Genomic DNA, 24,388 nt, shown 5'->3' on the forward strand with positions numbered 1-24,388 from the left:
TCTTATTTGACACATTTTGTCCTGTTACTTCCACCTGTTTTTGGTTACATGTTGATTCCCCTCTCTTATAATTCCATATTTTATTGATATTGTAGTCTGTCTCTAACAGTTTTACTGCCTTATAATCTTTGATCTTTCCTTTCCTTCATATAGGAGATGGTGTTTGAGCTGAAAGAAAATAAGGAATTTTAAAAGGTAGGGGTGAGAAGGGAGTGAATTTCAAGCATAAGTGATAGCCAGAGTAAAGGTATAAAAATGGGAGATGGAGCATTTTGAGTGAGGAATATTAAGAAAGACAGTTTGCCTGGTTGATAGAATGTGTAAAGTGGTGCAGTGAGTAATAAAACTGCTAAGGCAGATTTGGCCTAGGTCAGGGCTGGAGAACTCATGGCCTTGAGGCCACATGTGGCCCTCTAGATTTTCAAGAGTGGCCTTTTGACTGAGTCCAAGTTTTACAGAACAAATCCTTTTATTAAGGGGATTTGTTCTGTGAAGTTTGGATGCAAAGTGCTGCACTTGAGGACCTAGAGGGGCCATATGTGGTCTCGAGGCCACAGGTTTCCCGCACATGGCCTAAGTGATGATGGGCTTTCAATGCCAAACCAAAATATTTCTGTTTTGTCTTAGAACTTGGAGGTAGTAAGTCTCTAATGGAGTTTATTGAGTGAGTGAATGATGTGGTAAGGTATAACCTTTAGGAATATCACTTTGGCAGCTGTACAGACAATGGATTGGAGTGGGGAGAGATTCAAGGAAGAAAATTAGAAAGCTATCATAATAGTCTAAGTTGAAGTTTATGAAAACCTGACTTTAGTGACTATGTGAATAGAGGAGATGGGATGGATGGGTGATGTGTTGTAGAGATAGACTTGACAAGACTTGACAGTTGCTTTGGAATAAGGAGAATGGAAAGTTAAGGACGATTTCAGGACTGGAAACCTGAATGGGAAAATGAAGATTCCTTCACCAGAAATAGGGAATTTTAGAAGACAGATAAATCTGGAGGAAAAGATTATGAGTTCTGTTATGGACATATTTAGTTTGAGATATTTATGAAATATATACGTCTAATTGGCAGTTGGTGATAGGGGACTTGAAATCAGGAGAAACTAGAGGCTTCCAAATTATGAGTGAATTGTTCTAGCCATCACTGAAAATGTGAATCTACTCACATCGGTTTAGAAAACCAATATATAAACCAACAGTCTGTAGCTTGCAGCATGCTTATCAAGGGTGACCCAGGAAAAGATTTGGGGGGACATAGTTCATTCTGGAAAAAAATCCAAAGTAGAGGTAAATTGGTCTCTGGCTTTTTTCTCCATCATCATGTGTCCTTTCCTCATTCCCAACCTTTTCTGTTTCTTGTTTTTCACTTCTATCCCTCTTTACACATGACTTTTTGATAGGGCATTACAGGATAATTAAGGTTGGGAAGAAGCTCAGGTGTGAATCCTGCCAGGGCTTTTGCATTTTGAAGGGAACCTTAGAGAGGAAAAACCAAGGTTGTGTTACTGGGGGAATGGGAGCAGACAGAACCTACACCACTTCATTCCTTGGGAAGAGTGCTTCTTGGAGCCATCTCCAGCCACACTTGCTGACAGACTTGTTCGTGCTAGCTTTCTTTGGAACAGAGTTCAGTTCTGCTTGTGGGGAAATGAGCTATGCTGTGAAGAAAATGACCTGATCATTCCCCCCCCCCCATAGTGTATGGGATTTCAACTTCTGAGAGTTGACAGAGAAGTATATTTCCTTCTTCTTGGCAGATAGGTGGTGGACAGTAAATGCAAAATGAGACATACATTTTAACACATGGTTAAAATGTTGGTTTGTTTTGCTTAATTGTAATTCTTCATAAATTTGCTTCATTAATTTAATAATTTTATCTCTATAATCTTGTAGTCTTTTGAAAACCTGCTTCAGAAAATTGTGAGATGGTCCCTTGTAGCACAAAGTGTGGTCTGGTAGGAGTAACAGAATAAAAGAGAAATTTAAACACAAGTGATGGTGGGGTAAGGGGAACAAGAGATGCTGCTCCCTTAGCCGGAGCAATGTTGGCCAATGAAATTGAAGTTAGAGTAAGTAAAGCACAAAAAGCTGAAGGTAGGATTGTTTTCTTATATCTCCTTACTTGATTTGAGTCCCCTTTCCTGACACATGCCATTTCTGAGCTTGTCAGTAGCTACTCTGCTGACTGGAGTGCTGACCATGGTGCTGACACAGTTGTAGTGCACCCTCTTAAATTCCACGTGTAATCTATCAACTGATGGTACTTGGAGGGCCTGTGCATTGCAGCACGAGCACCTGAGGTCCCTGTAGATGTGGTGTGACCCATCTATATTATTTGCATAACAGGAAGATGCTGCCCTTTAAGCAACAATGGATCCTGTCCCTTCGAGGTTACCTTCTGCATCCTAGGCTCCTCATTTTGCAGGGATGAAAACTGCCTGGAAGACTAGTAACTTACTGGCTTTTACCTGAGATCTAACGCTTTGACGTCTCACCCTTATCCATCAGCAGAGGGAGAAGAATTTGGGAAGAGAGAAAACCCAGGATAGATATAAGCTAATGGTTGAAAACCATAATCTAAGGAGAGATGAAGTAGGACTTACTTAACAAACATTTATTAAACACCTATTAAATGCATAGTAGGATAAAGAAGGGAGTCATTTGTATAGAGCAATACAATATTGATCCCCCAAGTTCATCTTAGTGAGAGTTTTGGTGTTGGTGGAGCAAAAAAAAATGACAAGGTAAGGAGGAAAAAAACCTTTGTCCCTGATATTTTATCAGCACATGCTTATGTTGTGCTGTCTGCTCTGAAAGACTCTTTTTAGACATGCGAGATCAAGGAATCTTCTTATTCATCAATAACATGCTTTTGCTTTTAGATTGAATTGTGGCTAATCTTTGTGAGTGGCAGACAAATAGAACTAATCAGGTTATGGAATTAATTTTTTATTTTCTTAAAATCAGAATAAGATGAATTGAAATTTCTGTAGGACATTAATCAATTCATGAGGTCACATCCTTGACCTCATATCTTGGTCCAAAGTTGAGCCTTGCAAATCATCTTGATTAAAAATGACAGTTCTACCCTTCTCATAAATTATGGGCAAATAAACTGCCAACAAATCATTTTCCAAATTAACTTGTTGATTGTGGACTATCACATTGAGCATCACATTTTGTAATTTTCGTCGAAAGAAATATGTATTTAGTATATTTCTGTATCACAATTCTGAAACTTAGTGGTCAGACGTAACTTTGTATTGACTGGGAATATTTTATCCCCCACTGTAGTTGATGTTATGATAGATAATGCTGAATATTATCTATCATCTGAGGTTGATGTGACAAAGCATTTTATAAAAACAATGATTATCCCTTTTCTTTTTAAATAAATGTATTTTGGAACAAGGTATTAATCCTTCAAAAACTTGATGATGCCTTTTGGTTTTATTATTCTACATTAATTTAAAAACAGTTCTACATCCATATCCAACTTTCAAATCTTCCCCCTTTTTTCATTTCTGTAGAGTGTTTAGATTTTATGTTTTAGAAGCATGATCTTGGTAGGTTAAAAATTAATCAGTTTGACATTTCTCCTCAGCTCATTTGTGATGTTACATTTGAGAAGAAAAGTCACTTCAATAATAGTGAATAAGCTGAAGATTAACTGTTCAATCCTTACAATTCTGATTTCGTGTATATATGTGTGTGGATAAATGTTTCTAATAATAAATGGAAATGCAGTTATATTAAAATATTTTTGAAGGTCATCTGTGAATTGTCATCACTTCTTTTGTATTTATCATATACTTCATTACTTTGATGGATTGATATGTATATCCCCTTCAGTGGTGCAGATTCCAAACCTCTCATCTTTGGGCAACTCTTCTCCATGCTCTCTCTAATTAAATCCTCTATGGGAGATCCATGAATATTCTGGAATCACTTCTCTAGCTCTTTTGACGCTGTGGGTCTACCATAGGAATGTATAGGATGTCCCTTATTGTTGCTGTATCACCAGTCCATCTCCTCTGATCACTGATCTGTAATAATTTCTTTTGTGCCACTTTTCCCAAGCAATTTTTCATTGATAAATATATAGATTATAATTTACCCATATTCAAACATGTACCTAACTATTGCTTTTCGGGTGATCTGCAATTCTGATATCTGGAAACTGTGGTATTTCATGACTTGGAATTCTTCTTCTTCTTCTTCTTCTTCTTCTTCTTCTTCTTCTTCTTCTTCTTCTTCATTGTTATTAAAAGGATGGGTATTTATTTCAAGGAAAAGCTTGGGAAGCATTGAAAGTACCATTTAGTTTCCAAAAGACCTGTTCTGGTCCTCCTAATTAATTCTGCTCTTAGCTCACTGTCTTTGGCATTCGAAGACCTTCATAACCTGCCCCACACTTAGCAGTCTTCTTGCATTTCATCACCTTCCTACCCTGACCAAATCATCTCATTGCATTCTTCAATCCAGTGACTCTGGTCTTTGCTGTTCCTTGAACAAGACACCGCATCTCTCAACTTTGGGGTTTTTCATTGGCTGTCTTCCATGGCTGGAATACTTTCCCTCCTTATCTCCACCTGCTGGCTTTCCTGGAGTCTCAGCTAAAATTCCACATTTTACAGGAAGCCTGTCTATTCCCACCTTATCTCTAGTACCTATCCTCTGTGGATTATTTCCAATTTATCCTGTCTGTCAAAGCTTGTTCATAGTTGTTGGCATATTGTCTCTGCTTATTCTAAGTTCCTTGAGGACAGGGACTGTCTTTTGTCTCTTATTATATGCCCAGCACTTATGACAATGCTTGGTGCATAATAGGCATTTAATAAATGAATGTTTACTAACTGATTTACCTTACTGTCTATTATCCACAGAGTCTATCCAAGATACGTGCACTGTTGGATCAAGTATAAAGATCATCCATTAAATTGCATAGCAAAGTCTGTATGAGAGGCTTTATTTTTCATTCTCTTAAAAAGATGATAATCCCTATTTTTCATACTCCTGTTTAATTTTAAAACACTATTAATGTTGCTAACTCACTGTGTGGTCTTCAGGAAATCACTCAGCCTTCCCGGGCCTCAGTTTTCTCATTTGTAAAATGAGAGAACTGGGTTAGTTCTAGTCTCATCTAGCTCTAACATTCTATGATGTTAAGTACTTTGAACAATAAAAATATTGAATTTCTATGACATGTTAAGGTTTGCAAAAGGAATTTTCTCAAAGGAAACTTGCATTTTTATTTTGCAAAATATACATTGATTTTTTTTCCTACAGTGAGGAGACTTCTATTTATGTAATGTTTTCAAGTTTATAAAACATAATTCTTGGAACAATGTAAGGCAAGTATTTTTATCCCCATATCATTATTAAGGAAATTGAAAGTCTGAGAAGTGATCCATGATCATAGAGTGAGGAGGCAAGTAGGTAGGTCAAGATAGTAGAGTGATGGCCCTGCAGTCAGCAAAGCCTGAACTAAAATCCTGCCTTGAAATTTATTATCTGTTTAAGTCACTTAACTTTTGTTTGCTTTAATTTCCCTGTCTGAAAAATGGGGGTAGCACCTACCTCCCATGCTTGTTCAGGGTGGGAAGGGAGAAAAAAATGAGATAATATTTGCAAAGTTCTTTGTAAGTGCTGGCTATTATTTTGATATCATCATTATTATAGTTGTTATTGGTTGTTTATCACTCAACCCATATTGTCTAGTGTCTTTTGCGTTCAGATCCTATGCTTTTTACATTATACCATGCTCCACCACAGCCCAGACTGCTACTGATGAGTGGAGAAGGTCTGCTAGAAGGAAATTATGTCAGGGTAAATATTGCATGCTTCTTCTTCCAATTTTTTTGTTTGCAATATTATACTTGGGCATTATAATGCATTCACACTAAGAAAAATGCCACTTCCGTTATAAATTGAGACCAAGTAAACTGCCAGCAATTTTTTTTTTTTTTACCAATTATCTGGCTAGTTACTGAGGACTGCTGTATCATTCAAGTAACTATGGCCCATTCATAACTGTTTCCTGATTATGCAAATACCTGTTTCCTCAGATTGTTTTGTAGATGAACAGAGACATATGAATTTGGATTATTTGTGGACAAACAGGTTAGCTTCTAAATAATGACTGTATTCAGATTTTTGTCTTCCTTTTGTTTCTTGTTATTGAAAGCGAATCCATAACTATTTTCTCAACATTCACCACCTGACATTTCAAAGGATAACAAGAAACTGTCACTTTGAAAGTGACAGGGAAAACCCTCCCTCTTTAGATTGTCAAATTTCTGGTCTAAGCTGACAGCTGTAGTCTTTCTTCTTTCATCACTTCTGGAAATCACATCTAAGCTTCTTGGAAAGAATTAAATTTGTGCTTATTATTTGGGGAATTAAAAAAAGTGGATTGATTTTAAAACTATGCTACTCATTATAGGCATAATCATGTTTAACTTTCAAAGGACAAGGCTTTCCTTTTTTCTGTTTGGATCAGCTCTTCCTGATCTTTTGTTTCAGTAGAACTGTAGACAGAGAAAGAAATTTTGAAGATAAAAGTTGAGTTTTGTGCCAAAGTACTATAGGTGGACCAATCCTGATGAGACTTAAATTTCCCAGTGCATCTAGATTTGTATAGCTACAAGTCAGCAAAACGCAGAACGTCCCATTTCTCTCATCTGCTAGGTTTGGTTTCTCATATACTCACAACAACCCCCTAAAACAATTTCCTTGGTCTTTTACTGCTTTCACATGTCTCTGAGTGACATGCTTAAAGATTTCATACATTAGATTTTCCTTTGGGAAATCTCTGAGTAACTTAGGGTTTACTTGCAATGAAGTATGGGATGTAAATGATTCCATTCAACCAACACTGATTAAGCACCTACTCCAAACAGAGAACAGAATGCGGGGTTCCTTTTGCTTAAATCAAACTTACATCTTTCCCAGAATTCATATGATGTTGAGCTCTGAGGGAAGAGGGTTCTCCCTAGCTAGCCCAACTCAAACCCACCATCCTACTTTTAGCTTTGGAGACAATAATTAAACCAACATTAACATTCCTGAGAAAGTCATATAGCTCCCTCTCTATGACTTAGCGGGCTGAAAAAACCTCCTTGGCCATCCCTCCTTCATATAGGTTGTCTTTCCTTTTAAGATTGTAAGTTCCTTGAGGGCAGGGACTGTCTTCTTAAATTCATTTCTTTAGAATTCAGCACAATGCCTGGCACAGAGTTCAGTATTCAATGCTTTTCTTATATTCATGTGTGTGTTTATTAAAGCAAAGCTTTACAATATGACTTTTGCTTGAAAACAATGAGACTTAAATAAAATAGACAATGAAACACTAAAGCCACTGCTTCTTTGAAAGATTTTTCATAATATATTTCCATAGTTATAGAAACTGGTAAAAGCATTTTCAAGAACTGTGCCTTGCACGAATGACAATGGATCTATCATTTTATTCATGGGATTATTCCTTCCAAGGATGCAGATTGTGAGCCACCATAGCTGCCAGTCCCAGAGTTCTGGGGGTTGTGTGTGTCCAACCAGTGTACTGAGGGTCCTGTTGATGTTGTCATGCTACCAGTGCAGCATATGGGCTGTTCATATCTTATCCTCATTCTCACCATGTGACTTCCTTATTTCTTTTTCCATCACTATTTCCTTTGAGGACAACCTTTATGCCACTTCAGTATGATTCTTTGTAATATGTTGTAGCCTGGCACCACGTGCCTCTCTTTGGGTAATCCTTTACCTCACTTCTTTGGAGACTAGGCATGACGCGTCATAATGACATTCCTTGGATCACTGGAAGAACTTTGGTATTAAAAACATGGGCTGTTATTTCAGGGAGAAAGCTGTTTCATTAAAAGAACTGGATAGTGTCCCAGTGTCCATCCTACCTGCTCTCTCCCTGCTGTTCTATTTTGGGCTTGACTCCTTGTGTATTTGTAGTATGTTTTAGTTTTGCTCTTGTCATGAGTATCTTCATTTTACTTTGTAATGATTCTGCATGGCTCAGACTCCTGAGTATGTAAGCAACTTGATCATGTAGGTCTGATAACCAGATGCTTGTGACCAAATGCTATCATCTTGATGAATACTATTGATGCTTTGCCACAAGCTATGCTTTAGACACTTGAGAGTCATTGTGAAGTATGCTGTCGATCTAGGGTGGGGAGAAAAGGTAGGAAAAAAAGGAAAAAAAAGAAATTTACATGATCATTTTATTATATATTTAAAAGCAAGTTTTACGTATTAGATTCACAGTTTCATGTGTATAATAGATTCACAGTTTCATGTGCAATCACCTTTTTATTTTTTGTTTTATATTATTGATATGGATTGTTTTATTCCATAAATTAAAAATAAAAGAAACTTGAAAAATATATGATTATGAGCTAAATCCTAAACATTTGACAGTCACCTTGAAGTGTGGCACCTAACCTTGGTCATCCACAATATCAATAAAATGTTAATTGGTTGAGTTCCCCTTGAAAAACATTGACCTCCTGATATCAGTAGGATGGCCTGGTGCTGTAGTGGAGACTGGGTCTAAGTCCGAGGAAAACAGAAGCAGTAAATGCCTTTCTTGGTAATGACCAGATACTTGAGAGGAAACCTGGGTCTGAGTTTCCAGTTTACTAGAGCACAGAGAGAATCAGTAAAGCCTTGCCAGAGGCTAGACAAAATGAAGTGTAGCCCCTAGTCATCACTGCTATGTCCGCCTATCTAGATCCAATTCGCTGTACCCTTTATTTTCCTTATATTATTATACAGAGATAATTTCTGGCTGAGAAATTAATTTCATTGTCAACACACACAGAAAGTGGTGGGACAAAGTGCTAAATTTGAGCTGAGGGCAGGTAAGATCATTGGTACCTGGAAATAATAGAGAAGAAACCGATTCCAGTCTTAAAAGGTGTATTTGTTCTTTCTAAGAAAAAACACTTTTGTACTTGTATTATCTTAGAAAAATATTCATATCCATAACTATATTTTATTTTAGAATTATTTACCCAGATATAAAGAAGGTAATAGAAATTTTAGAGAGCAAACAGAATACTTTTAGACCAGGCCTACTGTGGAGGTAAATGAAGAAGTTTCCTATTCTAGGCAAAAGACATTCTCCCCGGAGGATCACATTGTTGAAATGAGAGAGAGAGGGAGAATGAGAAGGAAAGGGAGAGGAAGAAAGAAAGGGAGAGGGATAGAGAGAGAGAAAGGGGAGAGAGGGAGAGGGAGAGGAAGAGGGAGAGGGAGAGGGAGAGGGAGAGGGAGAGGGAGAGGGAGAGGGAGAGGGAGAGAGAGAGAGAGAGTTGAGTATAGTGAGTATTCTGGAAAATTGCCTAATTTTTCCACTCTACTTTGCTAGGGTAGATTTAGTCTCAGTGAAGTAGAAAAATGATAAATTTTGAGATATTCACCCCAAAGGTTCTTCTTTCCTTGATAAACTTTCTAGGTTGAGGAGGACAGTGACATAGGTTTGCTGATATTTCATGCAGATCTTTTAGTCTTCCTGTCAATAAGCCTAGCAGTAGAGAATTCACTTACTAAATTGTTTAGAGACTTTGGGAAATCTGCATCATTTTGTAGGTTATGAGATTTCCTCTAATTTCTATTTCTTGTGCTAAGATCTCAAAACTGGGGATATATTTAGCGAAGTAATAGCCTTGATGATGCACTTTTCACACATTTTTTTCTCTTTCTGGGGAGAATATTTTGCAGATAACTTTTATGTTTGAAAGCAATACTTAAAGCAGTATAAATTCCAGAATGTGGAAATTAACTCTCATAGAATTAAAGGTAAACAGTGTGTTGCATTGTTGGGGATAACATTATTAATAGAGTAGAGCCTCAGTTCTCCTCTGAGAGCTCTTCCCTTTGGTTGAGCATTGCTGTCCCTAATTTTCAACCTTTCCTTATTCACTGGGTCCTTCCCTGATGCTTACAACAACTATCTCCCAACCTTAAGAAGTTTTCACTTGACCCAACCGAGCTATCTATCATTCATTATCTCTCTTCCTTTTCACTGCCAACCTCTTAAGAAAAAGCTGAGAGAAACTCACTTCTTAAGCCTTTGGAGTCTGGCTCCCAACCTTATCCCTCACATGAAACTGCTCCCTTCAAAGTTATTGATGATCTTTTAATTGACAAATTTGGTTGCTTTTTCTCAAAGAGTTTGAGACTGACTTCTCTACAGTACCAGGTGCTACTGATTCTTCTTCTGGTTGCTCTCTCTCCTTGTCTGACCGCTCCTCAGTTTCCTTTGCTGGATCATCATCCACATCCTGCCCCTTTACCATGCATGTGTGACAAGACTGTTTTGCTGTCCCCTCTTTCTGTACTCTCACTTGGTGGCCTCATCAGCTCCCATTAGTTAGTTATAATCTCTATGTGGAGGATTCCTAGATCCATATACCCAAAAATCTAGTTACTGTCCTTCGTTCTATTATCTTCTCACAAACTGGATGTTGCATAGACTTCTCAATCCCAATATATCCAAAACAGAATACATTATCTTTTCCTCTAAGCCTTCCTGTCTTCCAAACATCTGTTTCTGCTAAAAGCATCACCATCTTTATAGAGTCCCAGATTCTCCACCTTCATGTCACTCTTTATATTTTATTCACCCTCATCTGACATTTCCAGTAATTTGCAAAATCCTTCCAATTCTACACTTTCACAATATTTCTCGCATCCTTTCGTCTCTCTCTGTTCACAGGGCCACTACCTCATCACTTTTCACCTGGACTGTTGCAATTTCTCCTTAATAGTTGTCCCTGCCTCAGGCCTCTTGTCTCTCTAAATCATCTTTTGCACAGTTGCTAGAGGGATTTTCCTGAAGCAAAGTTCTTACCATATCTCTTCCCTCCTCAGTAAACTCTAGTAGTAGTTCCCTGTTACTAAAATAAAATATAAATCTCTCTGTTTCGCATGTGAAAACTTTCCCAAGCTGAGCTCAACCTGCCTTTCTAGAATTATTCCACGTGATTCCCCTTCACACACATAATGGTCTTTCCAAACTAGTCTTTTTCCCATTTCTCACTCATGGTGCTCCATCTACCATTTACCTGCCTTTTTATTGGCTCACCCCCCATACTTGGAATTGCTTTTTACTCCCGCCTCTTAAGACCCCTCTTTCCTTCCAAGTTCAGCTTCCATGCCACCGTCTACCTGCAGAACTCTCCTAGTTCCTAGTCCATTCTCACTTCAAATTCACTTACGTTCATTTTGTACTTGCTTAAATATGGACAAACTGGCCTTCCCAATAGAATATAAGAGAGAGATTGATTCTTTTTATGATCCCAAAACACACATGAAGTTGATTGACTTTCTCTCTCCTTTTACCTCCTACCCCTACTTCCAACAAAGGAAGGAAACAAGAATTTAAGTGCCTAGTATGTGCAAAGTACTTTACAAATATTATCTTATTTAATCCTTACAGCACCCTGTGATGTATATGCCATTATTATATTCATTTTACAGATGAATAAATTAAGGCAGAAGTCAAGTGATGTGTTCAGGGTCACACAGCTAGTAAGTGTCTGAGACCAGATTTAAACTCAGGTCTCCCTGATTCCAGGTCCAGAGCTCTATCTACTGTGCCACCTAACTGTCTCCTGGGCAAGTTGTATTTATGATGAGTAGGAAGCTGAGCAATTGGATAGATGGGCATGGGATTTGTATAATAGCTTTCATAATTGACTGCTGATTCTTCTTTTTCTACTCATGAACTAGAACTGCTAGGTTTCCATGAGGTAGACCAGAATGGCGAAGACTGGCTGCAGTGGGGAGTTGCTAGCAGTATGGCTGAGTAGCCCCTACTACTGCCGCTTTTTGATCCTAATAGTCTACCAGTTAGTGAATGAGACTGCTAGAGACCAGTGATACTGCAGCAGGGACCAAGGCAGGAGCTGTGATCAAAAAGAGTGCAAGAGCTGAGGCAGCTAGTCTTTGTGGGTCCAATTTGAATAGGGAGTTGATTTGGGGTTTCCAATAATCTCTCTCCCTCTTTAAGGCTTTTTCTCATCCCCACCTTCTTTTGCTGCAGTCCATGATCCATACATAAACTCCCCTTATTTCCTTCAATGATCTGAAGGAGCAAATGGTTCAGGAATTTCCTTGCACATCTGGATATCTTAGATGGCAAGTGGCAAGAGGTTTATGGGTTGATTGGAGGAGGATGGCTGAGAATGAGGAGTCAGAATAGACCACTGGCTGGTGACTTGAGTAGACTGTCATCTGGTGGGCAATTCAGTTATTGCATTACCTCATTGGATAACTAATAACAGTGACATACTAACCATTTGTATGCTCAAGGAAAGCTGCCCATGACTACATGGACTCTATGTTTATATGTAACAGAAACATTACATCTGAGAGGTGGGATTGCCTTCCTATTTACAAAGTATTTTTTATCCTTCATTGCATTTGGTCCTTGTAACAACTTTGTGGGGTAAGTAGTACAGACACTATTATTAGTTTTACAGATGAGGAAGTGGGCATTGAGTAATGAGGTGACTTGTACAAGATCTCAGAGCTAGGAAGTGTAGAGACTGTGGTCAAATCCAGGTCCCTAGACTCCAAATCCATTATGCTTTTAAGTGGCTAATGCTTGATGGGTTATTAATTTGGAAGAAATACATTGTGGTTGGCATTTTAAGGAAAATCCCAGAAATGATGACTAATTCCTTCTAAAGAAGATAAAATCAGTCTTACCTTTTTTTCACTTGGGGTTCTTGTGAAACTAAGCAGAAAAAAAAATAATGATAGTACTCTTTACAGAGAGGGACACTGGAGATGGAGTGCACTGTCCCTTGCTTATTTATCCTTTACTACCTCCCTCATAACTTTATTCCATTTGTTCAATAGGAAGTAAGTCTATAAGGCTATAAAATCAGATAACAATTGGATATCTTTTTGTGATGTATAAGTGAAGAAAGAAAGAGGGTAGAGTGTAGATTAATAAATTTAGCCCTAGAAGGGACCTGGGGGCTCAAGAGTCTGAATCCCTCATTTTACAGATTAGGAAGCTGAGGCCCATAGAGATGTAAGTCTCTTCCCCATGGCTACATAGATAGTAATTGAGTGAGCTGGGATTTGAACCTTTGTCTTTTTACTCTAAAAGTAACCCTCTTTCCCAGTGTACCACGTTACCTTTGATGATCTAGGAGTTGGCAAGAGAAAGGAACAAAATGATTCATGCTACAGGTACTATATTCATGCATGAAATTAGATGTTACTCCTTACGGAGGTTGGGGGGAGTAATGGCTTCCATGGTAACCGTTGTCATAGCTGTACTTTGAGTCATCATTTTTAAAAAATATGAAAGCTAAATAATACAGCAGTGAGTGATACAGCCTCTGTGCTATTCATGTCCAAACAGCAGCACCAGTGAAATCTTACTTTCAAATTAATTAACATCTCTTAGTTCAGTGTTATCAATTTAATAACCCCTCATATATTAATCATACAGTGTCAGCGTACATAATCATCCAGTGTAAAGGTCCAAAAAAGGCTCTGTGTGTTGAATTCTTTTGGATTTAAGCAGTTTGAATGGGAAAATTGAAGCATAAGACCTCAGAGCTTATAAGAAATCTGCTCCCACTTGCATCTCCCATATCTGATGATATTTGATTGAATTCCTCCTCCCCACTTTTTTTGGTAGCTGTGTTACAATTCTTTAAAGAAATCTCAAAGTATAGCTGAGTCATCCAGGAATGATATTATCTACTTGGACTATCAATGCCTCATGTTTTTCATCTTATCTGTATAGGGATGGGCAACCTGTGGCCTTGAGGCTACATATTGCCCTCTGGATCCTGAAGTATGGCTCTTTGACTGAATCCAAACTTCACAGAAGACAGGCCACACTTGAGGACCTAGAAAGTGTGGCTTTGAGGTCACAGGTTCCCTACCCCTGAACTCCAGTACTTAAAGAAGGATTTATTAAAGCACTTTCTTAGGCGCTGGGACAAAACCAAAATAAAACATACCAAGAAACAGTTCCTACTGTCAAAGAGCTTACATGTTACCCATATTTTAGCCACTCCATTCCTGAATAGCTGTTACAATTGAGAAAGAAGAGACCATGAAGCTTAAATCCCTTACATCTGATTATTTGGTAAGTAGCTCTTGTAAAGGCTCTGGTAGAGGTATAAAACAGCAGCCAAAATAACATTTGGGAATGATTGGTGGATTTCCTTTAACCATGCTGCTGTTTTCTCCCGTTAGAATGGATCATTAAGGGTTGACTGTTTTAGGCTTTTAGAGACCAGATCCAGAATCAGTCTTTTTCTTGGATTGGTCTAAGTTGACTGAAAGAAGTTGGTTAGTTTGTATTCTGTAGAGAAAATGTTGTCTTGGGTCTGATGAAAAGATATTTGCCATGTGCAAGGACCTACGGCTTCTCCTTTTGGTTTTGAAGATTAACTCTAGATCAGTTTGAACACAGGACTTGGACTCATCAGGTCTGGGTTCAGATCATTGCTCTACTTTTTGCTTACTTGTGTGACTTTGGGGAAGTTATTTAATCTTTTTGTGCCATAATTTCTTCATCTGTAGAATACCAATATTTGCAGTAAAAATTAACAGCTATAATATTTAAACATTAATGTTTTATTTAATAATAAAATAGCTATTATTTAAAATGATAGCTTATATTTCTGTAATACTTTACAGTTTGCAAAAGGCTTTACATACGTCATCGCATTTGATTCTTACAACAATCCTTTAAGGCAGGTCCTAGTATTATTCGCATTTTAAAGGTGAAAAAACTTACATTTTTCCCAAACAAAATTATCTCATTTGACACATTAATTGGACTAAAGTCCCTTCCTATGATTCTATGAATTTTTTTTATCATGTTTCAGCAGATTGTTTAGGGTATATATGCCATTTTTCCATCTCCTGGTGTGTTTTGTTTTATCATAAACTATTTATCATAAAGTTACTTACTCAAAGCCCAAGGCATAGTTTAACATTGCCTTGCCTTGAGAACATAAGACACTTTACATTTAATTCATAGGCTTATTCCTAGGAGTAACAGAGTAAGATCACTTTCCCTCTCTTCCTCTGCTACCTAAATTTTCAAGGCTAAGCTCAAGTACTTCCTCCTTAGTGAAACCTTCCCAGATCATTCTAGCAGTAATCTCTGTTCGTTGGCATTCATCGATGGCATTTTATGCCTGTACTAACTATTTGGCAATTAGTCATGTTTATGCCACCTTATGATATCTCCTTTATTATTATCTTTACTGTTAAACTCTTGTCCTGTTTAATTTTTCGCATATTTATTCCATGTTTCGCTAACCTGAGTTAGGGCAGAGACTGTGTCTTATTCTTCTCTGTATCCCCCACAGTGTTTTGCAGGTAGTAGGTATTCTGTAAACAATGTTGGGTAGAGTACAGTAAAAAGAAAGACATAACATCCTCCTTCTCAAGCCTTTCCATTTAAACTGTTTGGCAAAAATATTCAGCAAATTTCCTTAATTTGAAAAACCATCTTCATGTAATATTTACAACTGTTTAACTTTTAAGTATAATGATTCATATTGTTTTAAAGGTTTTTTAATTTTTCAGGGCTTAAAACATAATCATAATAGTAGTTAGCAACAAAGAATTTGGAATTGCCAGAGTGGCACAATAGTCAACTTACTTGAACACAAGCCGTTATATCATAAAGTTCAGTAATAATGAGGATAGATCACATTTATGTAGGCGCTTTTAGGTTTACAAAGCTCTTTACATGTATTATTTTATTTGATATTCCCAGCCAACCAGGAAGCTATAGGCTACTGTCCTCATTTTGCAGACCAGGAAAACAGGTTCATAGAGCTTTAAATGAGTTGCCCAGGGTCACATAGTTAGTAATTACGTAAGCAAGCATACAGACCCAGGTCCAGTGCTCTCTTCTTAGTTGAAGGTGACTCTATATAGGATCTTATTCAAAGAAGTTTATTTCCAAAGTACCCAAAATTTCACCTCTTTGGCTACTGATACAAATTTGTGGCAAGAGCCCGAGGTCAGTATTTTTCTGTCTTTGGTACACATGATTTATTTTTTGGATGCCTCTCTTGACTGGTTTTGGGTGCTTAATCTCTTCAGATTTGACTGGGTTGACTACTTGATTAGTCTTTGGATAATAGAAGGTCATCATCCAACTTGAACCTGAAGCTATTTGGCAGAGCTTATTTTCTGTTGATATAGCTTAGGGCCATTTCTGCACTTTAAGGAAGTATCAGAGGAGTGGGGAAATTATCCACAGATTGCTAAAGTATCCACATTCTTCCCCCCTGCACAAGTCTGAATGCTTTGCTCTGTGTAGACAAAAGTCTAATGGATTTTGTGTAGGTACAACATTCTATTATTTGAAATGGGTGATGTGTTTTATTTATATCCCCAGTACAATGCAGAATCATCTAACTCATCCCTGATGTGAACTTCTTTTTTTTTTTTTTTTGCTCTGCATGTACCTCATACTTTAATGTTAAGAAAAACAATTTAAAGCCAAATTTCACAGAGCATCTTTCCCTTTCCTCATTCCCTGAAACTCAATTAAAAATTAAAATCTGTTCAGAAATTAAAAGGTGACCAATACTCCATTAACTGATCTTTCTCAATTTTTAAAACTATCAATCATCAATTCCCTATTCCTTCCTCTTTAAGATACCACAAAAATATCCCCTGTGTGAAAAACAAATGAAGTCTGAGATCTGATCTTTGGTGATTTCCACTGAGCCTCTTCATTTTGAGGCTCTACAAGGAGAGTGTTCTACTAGTGGTGGGCACTGCAGTATAATGAATAAAGAGCTGGCCATGCAGTCACTAAGACCTGAGCTCAAATGCTACCTCTGACAAGTATCAGTTGTGTGATTCTGGGCAAGTCATGTACCATCTCAGTGTTATAAGCAGGTCTTGAAGACTGTTAGCTACACAGAAGATATTGACTTGTATTGGTAGAGATTGTTGCCTCCTCTGGCAGCACTCTATGCCAATGAGATCACAGGTCTGCTCCCTCTCTCTACCAGGATACTGTGGAAGAGAAACATTTGGTTGTCAAATAGATGAGTCTTTTGGGGATAGTGATCTCAACCACAAATCACATGAGGAATTAGAAAAACAGAAACCAAAGGAAACATTTTAATATGAAAAGCCAACAAATGTGGAGGGGAGATACAATATCCAGTGAGACAGAGAAACAGATTTTTATAGAGTAGAGAGGAGTGGAAAGATGGGTCTTTTCTTGTGTATAACAGAAGAACCCCAGCATACACAGGAGAGCCTGCTGTACAGGTTCTTAGATCTGCTTTCCTAAAACGAAAGTAACTTTTGAGGGGTCAACAATCTACTTTAATCAAGCACATATATCATTCACTTAGTTCAGGGGAAAAAGTCAGCACCCTGAACTTCAGAGAAAATACAAACAGAAACAAAGATCGACAGGACTTCCAACTGTCTGACCATAAGTAATACATAAGTTACCAGAGAGAGGAGCACCAACTTCTGGGTTTTCAAAGAGAGGGACTCATTAGCTGCTACTCAGAGTCTTCTCTGGCCAAACAAACACTTCCAATGAGTAAGTCCCAAAACAAAACCTCACCTCAGAGTCTTTATACACTTTTCAGAGCCAGAGGGCATCACAACCCTTGAGAACCAGAGCCTCATCAGAAATTAACAAAAGCTGTGGGCTTTCCTACAAAACAAATCTCCCCTAATCAAGCTTCCCTCAATGGGCAGGCCCATTGATGGGTAGGGAAGATCTTTAACTCTCATTAACATTTCACTGTGTTATCCTTTTGTTCAGGTGAATGTGTGAATTGGATTACCATTTTTTTCTGTCTTTTTACGAAGGGCAACAAAAATTCAGATAAAAGTAGTACAAACAGGTCCATGACCTAAACTTAAAGAAAAATGATGTTTGCAAGAAACTTTAAGATATATAAATGAATAACTGTAGAGAAAGGGCTCACATGCTGAGATTTTGTTTTCTTAATCTTATTCCCAAGTCAGTCATAAAATACAGTTATTTTGGCTCTTCGCCAAGTTTCATTTCTTATATCTTTGGAATTTAACTCCAAACTCTTCTGCTTCAAGAACCCATGGATGATGCACACCACCAATATCTATTCAGTCCTCCTCCATGATATCTTTTCAATATCTATCTAGTCACTTGTTCTGAATTATATTGCATTTGAAGTTATTCATCATTTTAAAAAATGTATGTTTTTGGTCTTCCTGGTGAAACTGTAAACTCTTTGAGAAGACACTAATGGAAGAGGTGACATAGTTTAATGATAGGTTGTCCAAAGTTCTATGAGGCAGCCCATCGATATTTTCTTGTCACTACTCAGACGTGTTACTTTTAAAGGAAGTGGAAAAGTAGGAGAGTGCCTTTTCTCCTTACTCACATGCCCTCAACTTTGTTTATGTTCACATACACTATCTAAATCAAGCATTCTGTTTAACTAATCAAGACTATTGATTGTATGTCCCTTGCACATGAAGCCCTGTTAACTCTAAATACTGGTGCAAGTTTTGGGACTTTAATACTATTTTCATATGAATAAATATCTTATTTCTGTGCTATATTGATTTTTTTTGTCCATTTTTATGTTGCCTATTTTAGAATGAAAGTTCCAATAGTACATGACTATGCATGGTCAAATTCTTTAATATGCCCCCTCAAGTGATAGGCACCTAGGATCACTTAATGTCTCTTGACGATAAAATTCAATTTAAGTCCAAAGAACTTTAGAGTCCTTTATCCGTCTATTCATTATGTCTTTCTTTAAAATAAAAGTTGTGCATCTTGATTTTTGGTGAAGAAGTTTCGTATATAAGATATGATTTATTTGTGTTCACAGTTTCTAGATCAGATGTAAATTCATTGTGCATTTCTTGTGTGAGGAAGAGAGTTACTACAGAGCACAGTCACAGCTATTTTCAGTATGCTAGGAGGGCGTTGAGTTCCGCTCCTTCTTGTGCTCATCCTAGGCTATAAAATCTTGCATTCTCACAAAGAGAATGGTAAACATCTCTATAAAAACTATAATCAATCATTTGACTGGTGTGTGTATCAAAAAAGAGCAGTAGATGAATAAGGATCTCGTGTAGAGCTCACGAAGTGTTATTGGACCTCTGCCTACCAACTTAATATATGACCTTGGACAAGTTCTTTAATCTCTTTGTGAGATGACACTGATATCACAGGCTCTTCTTAAGCTTATGATAAAAAAGGGATACAAATGAAATCTAATTTTCTTGTAAAAACAATGGTCTAACAATTCTTATCCAGGGGCTTAATACCCAACTTTTAATATAAATGATCACAAATATCATAGCTAGATAAATGCTCCCCCCTTATAATGTCAAACCTTCCAAAGTATACTTATTTTTTCCATGCTTCCAAAGAGGCATTGCTTCATTATTCAGATACCCCTTACAAAAGAAGCAGATTGCAACCCTACCATGCCTTAGTGGATCATCTTTATGAGTTCCCATAGTCAAATAAATTCATCATCTAGTGGAAGTGAAAGAGGGGGTGGGTGGGAAGGGAACAAGCTTTTATTAAGTGCCTACTATGTTCCAGCTAAGCACTTTACAGATATTATTTCAATTGATTATCTGATGGCTCATCTTCTAGTTTTGAGGCTGTCTGCTAGGCTATCCATCACTCAGCAGACACATAGTTCATCGTTGGCCTTGTGTTTGAAGCCTTTCTAAGTTGTTAGGACCTGCAAGAACTTGCTGTCCTCTGACCTAGTCTGTGAGAAACTTAGGCTACTTCCATGCCTTTGTTTCTTAGTTATTCAAGGAGACACTGTACTTAAGATATGCTGGCATTGACCTGGAGCTGAGAGACCCTGGGAATACTGGGACCTGGAATAGCCTTTAGTCTAGAAAGTTTATATAAATCGATTAAATAGGGCAACATAATAACTCATCACCCAACATTTTACTGAATAAGGTACAAGATTATCCTTTGCTGCAGTGAGCCAGAAGAGGAAGGATGTCTTCAATAGGGTCAGTGAATTCAAAAAGGCTCCTTCAAGGAGATTTTCACAGACATCTTAGAGAAAACTTTTCTGAATATTTAGGGTGAATTGATTTCTTGAGAAACAAATGTGAGGACGTCTCTTTTCCTGTGGTCAATCAAATTCATCTTCTTTTATCATGAATTTGTCTTTAACAAGTGTAGACATTAGCCATAAGATCTTGGTTGTCATGTCACCTTTAAAATAGCCATCTCATCAACATTAGTGACCTCGCCTTGCACTCTGATGTGTTTCAAAGTATACCCATTTAAAATGCATGAACCAACCTTCATTTGCATCTAGCTTTTCATCCTGTGATGCCTTCTTCCAATGGTGTGTCACATGGATATATATATATATATATCCATGGCACGAAATTGTCAATCTAGGTGCATCAGGTTGGGCTTTAAAGGATGAACAGGAATTCCATAGGATAGAGGATATAGGATACGAAATTGTGTGAACAAAGGCACAGATAGGCAGAAGAAGGTAGAGTCTGTAGGTGGTAAAAGGAATAATCCAGTTGACTGGAGCATAGGGTGTAATGTAAAGGAGTGATAAAAGATAAGTCTAGAAAGCTAGTTTGAAGGTAGAGAGCTTTGAATGTCAGACAAAAAATTTTAGATTTATCCATTAGCTCATAGGATTAAGGTTTTAAGGAACTCTACAGATCATTAAGGCAGCTAGGTGTCTCAGTGGATAGTGCTGAGCCTGGAGTCAGGAAGACCTGAGTTTATCTGGCCTTAGACACTTACTAGCTCTGTGATCCAGGACAAGTCACTTAACCTCTATTGGCTTAATCCACTGGCGAAAGAAATGGCAAACCACTCTAGTATCTTTGCCAAGAAAACCTCATGGACAATATGGTCCAGGAGGTCATGAAGATTTGAATACAACTGAATGACTCAACAACAATAGATCATCAAGTCCAAAGGTTCTCTTAACCCGGGGACCTGGAAATTATTTAAATTTTTTTGATAATTATATTCTAATATCATTTGTTTCCTTTGTAGTCTTATGGATTTTATTTTATGTATTTTAAAACATTATTCTGAGAAGGTGTCTGTAGGCCTTTACAGATTGTCAAGCATTTAAGAACTCCTGATCTAATCTCATCCTGTCTAGAGTAGTGGGTAAAGTGCTGGACCTGGAGTCAGAAAGACCTGAGTACAAATTCAGCCTCTGACGTGAATTAGCTGTGTGACTTGGGTAAGACACAACCTCTGTTTCAGTTTCTTCAACTGTAAAAATGAGGATAACAGTAGCACCTGCCTCCCAGGTTTGTTGTGAGAATCAGATATTTGTAAAGCATTTAATATCATGCAAAACATTTAACATAGCCTGACATGTCCTTTTATTGTTTAATTGTTCAGGCATGTGCAATTCTTCATGACCCTGTTTTGGGGTTTTCTTGGCAAAGATAGTAGAGTGGTTTGCCATTTCCTTCTCCATCTCATTTGACAGATGAGGAAACTGAGGCAGAAGTGATTTACCCAGGGACACACAGCTAGCAAGTGTCTAAGGCCAGATTTGAACTCAGGGAGATGAGTCTTCCAAACTCCAGGCCTGCTGCTCTATTCACTGCCCCTTGCCTGCCACATAGGCACTTAAAACTATTTAATTCCTTCCTTCCTCTCATTTTACAAACGAGACAACTGAGGCCAAGAGTGATTAGTCCTTGCCCAGGGGCCATTAGGTAGTAGATAGGAGGATCAGGGTTAAAGGTGGGTGCTCAGACTTCAGATCTAGCACACCACTTCCCCTCGACTGGAATTGCAAAATTCTGAGCTGAGAGATAAGACCATCTCCACCTATGAGGACGATGTCTGACAAAAATTGTTTATTGAGTGCTTGTTAGGATGAGAATAGTGGAATATGACATTGAACCGGGCATAAATCCTTCTTTCAAGGAATTTATAATCTAGGTGGGGAAATGAGGCAGGGAAAGAAGCAAATTATAATATAAAACAATAGAAAGAGACATAAACAAAGTGTTATAGGAATTCTGAGGAAGGTGAGTATTGTACCAGATGCCATGAGCAGGGCAAGAAGAGGTGGCTTTGAAATTAACTAGAAAGGCTGGATAGATTTGGATAAGTGGAAATGGTGTGGAGAAGGTTGCAGGTGAGAAGGGGGAGGGTGTTCCAGGTGGAGGGAAGGGCACAAGTAAAAAAAAGGGCAGAGGTAGGAAAGGGTTGGGTGTGTTGGTGTTGCCTTCTCTTTGACATGTGTCCCACTCTACAAATGATTGCCAGGCCTACTTCTGCTTTTGGGAATGGAACCTGGGGGAGGTAATGATCATGACTCAATAGGTTGAATGTAGGTGTTACATTATCCTTGTCCTCTTTGTGTGATGTGGTGACAAAAGAAAATTTTGTCTTGGATAACACCTTGCTGAATATGCTCTAATTTGGTATTTAAATTTATACAGATCTTTTTCTTAGACAGGTTTTTCGCTGTGAAGAAAATAGGATTCCTATTTCCTTTGGGTTCATTGTTGTGGTTCCAGTTAGAGAATAATGATAGAATTTTCTAGTATTTCAAAAAACACAGACCAGCATAAAAAGTGTACATCAGATCTAACCACATGAGGAAAAGGGCTAAGTTCTGACTGAGTAGTTTTTTCAGTTCTAATATTGTGATATCCCAAGCCAGTTAAATTTGCTGATACAGCATTTCTAAGCTCTAGCTTCTGATGGAGACTAGAGGTCTTTTGTGATTTTTTCACTCATGTGTGTAGGGAAAAGATGGTTAGTTAAATAAGCAGGATAGTTAAAATCAGTTCTTAATTTGTCAGACCTTTTGTATAGTTCATCATGCTCACTTTTGGAAGTCAAGAAGAATATACTACCACTAGTTATCATAATGGGTTAATTTTATCAGACTGTTCCAGTTTCTTGCTGTAAAAAAATGCATATATTTCCACAGAAACCATACAAAACTGTGTATTTTTTTTAAAAGAGAGAGTGATTAATATGTTCATGTGAAATACAGACCTTGATATAAAGCTGTCAGTCTGGAAGGATGGAGCAAATGAGTAAGAGTCTTTTTCTCTTTTTTGTATCTATAGGCTGTGCATCTGGCCCAGGCAAGCTTTCAGATCGAGGCTTTTGGCTCCAGATTCATTCTTGACCTCACACTGAATAAGTAAGTATTTAATTCTCTTTCTGCTAAGGAACAAATACAGCCAAACCTCTGTAACTGTCCTGTTCATTTATTTAGAGTTGCTTTTAATTTGAAGCAGTCAATGCTGTTCTTTAGTAAAATATGTATGGGGCATCTAAGTGGTGCAGTGGAATAGAGCACTGGCCCTGAAATCACTTAGTAGCTGTGTGACCCTGGGAAATCACGGTAACCCCAATTTCCTCCAAAAAACAAAAACAACAAAAATAGAAACATATGTGGTAAATTGAATGGAGTCGCTACTTCACCCTCTCCCCACTCTGAGTTCTCATAAGATTCAGCATAAGACAAATGGAAGCAAGTATGGAGTTATTAGAAGGGAGAGGGAATAAAATTAGACTGTTTTGAAAGTCATTGGCCTGAGACTTTGCTAAACTGTGAATTTTCTCAGTGTTTGATTAACAGAATCACTGCTAAAGAGGTGGAAGAAAAGATCCAGATTTTGAGGAGTAGGGATTTAGGTTTATCTCAGGCTATACCTATAAGTCGCTCTGATAAAAAAACGACATGTGAACTAAAGTACATAATAGTCCAGACCTCTAAAATATCTTATTTATGATGGATATCCATTCATAATGGAAGTTTAATTCTACTATAATATTTGTATTGTAAAATTTCTTGCCTGCTAAATGAATGTAATTGAGAATAATATTCCAGAATGACAGAGCTATTCTAACTGGGCTACCTAGAGGAACTCTTTTGAATTTGGCCCTCTCTTTATGTCTTTATTGTGAGTAGGTAGGCTGGAAATTGGATTAAAAAGGTTTTTCCTATTTGCAGATGGATACTGCTGAAAAGGGGCTACATAATATACAAATTTCTGCATGGGATGGGATGCTGACAAAAAAATGAAATAACCACAGTTAAGTACAGGATAGTAAAAACAATTCTAAAAATATTATGGACTATTTGAATTTTTAAAATAAATAAATATTTGTATAAGCATGATAGATGGCCTAATTCACATGTAAGCTAGCCTCAATTTAGGCTTTTCATCATGTCATCTTTGTTTGTTTTTCTAATTGAGGTTAATATGAATGGTATACTAAAAGGAAGTGAAAATTCGCACTGGAATGGTTTTGTGAAGACTTTCTCCCACAACTTTCTGTCTCACAATTTGGGGCTAAAATCTTTCCAAGATGGCATCTCAACTG

The 24,388-nt window shown here is 37.6% G+C and overlaps 1 protein-coding gene across 3 annotated transcripts in view; it reads left to right on the forward strand.

Annotated features, from left to right (window-relative positions):
• The window catches only part of ADAM23 (ADAM metallopeptidase domain 23), a 251,703-nt gene that overhangs the window by 19,960 nt on the left and 207,355 nt on the right, over positions 1 to 24,388 (forward strand). For all 3 annotated transcript variants that reach the window (XM_072617376.1, XM_072617378.1, XM_072617377.1), the window contains exon 3: positions 23,122 to 23,198. In XM_072617376.1, the coding sequence (XP_072473477.1) occupies positions 23,122 to 23,198 (77 nt within the window). The remainder of the gene's footprint in view (positions 1 to 23,121; positions 23,199 to 24,388) is intronic.

This window comes from Notamacropus eugenii, chromosome 6 (assembly GCF_028372415.1).
Source record: "Notamacropus eugenii isolate mMacEug1 chromosome 6, mMacEug1.pri_v2, whole genome shotgun sequence".
Taxonomy (NCBI): Eukaryota; Metazoa; Chordata; class Mammalia; order Diprotodontia; family Macropodidae; genus Notamacropus; species Notamacropus eugenii.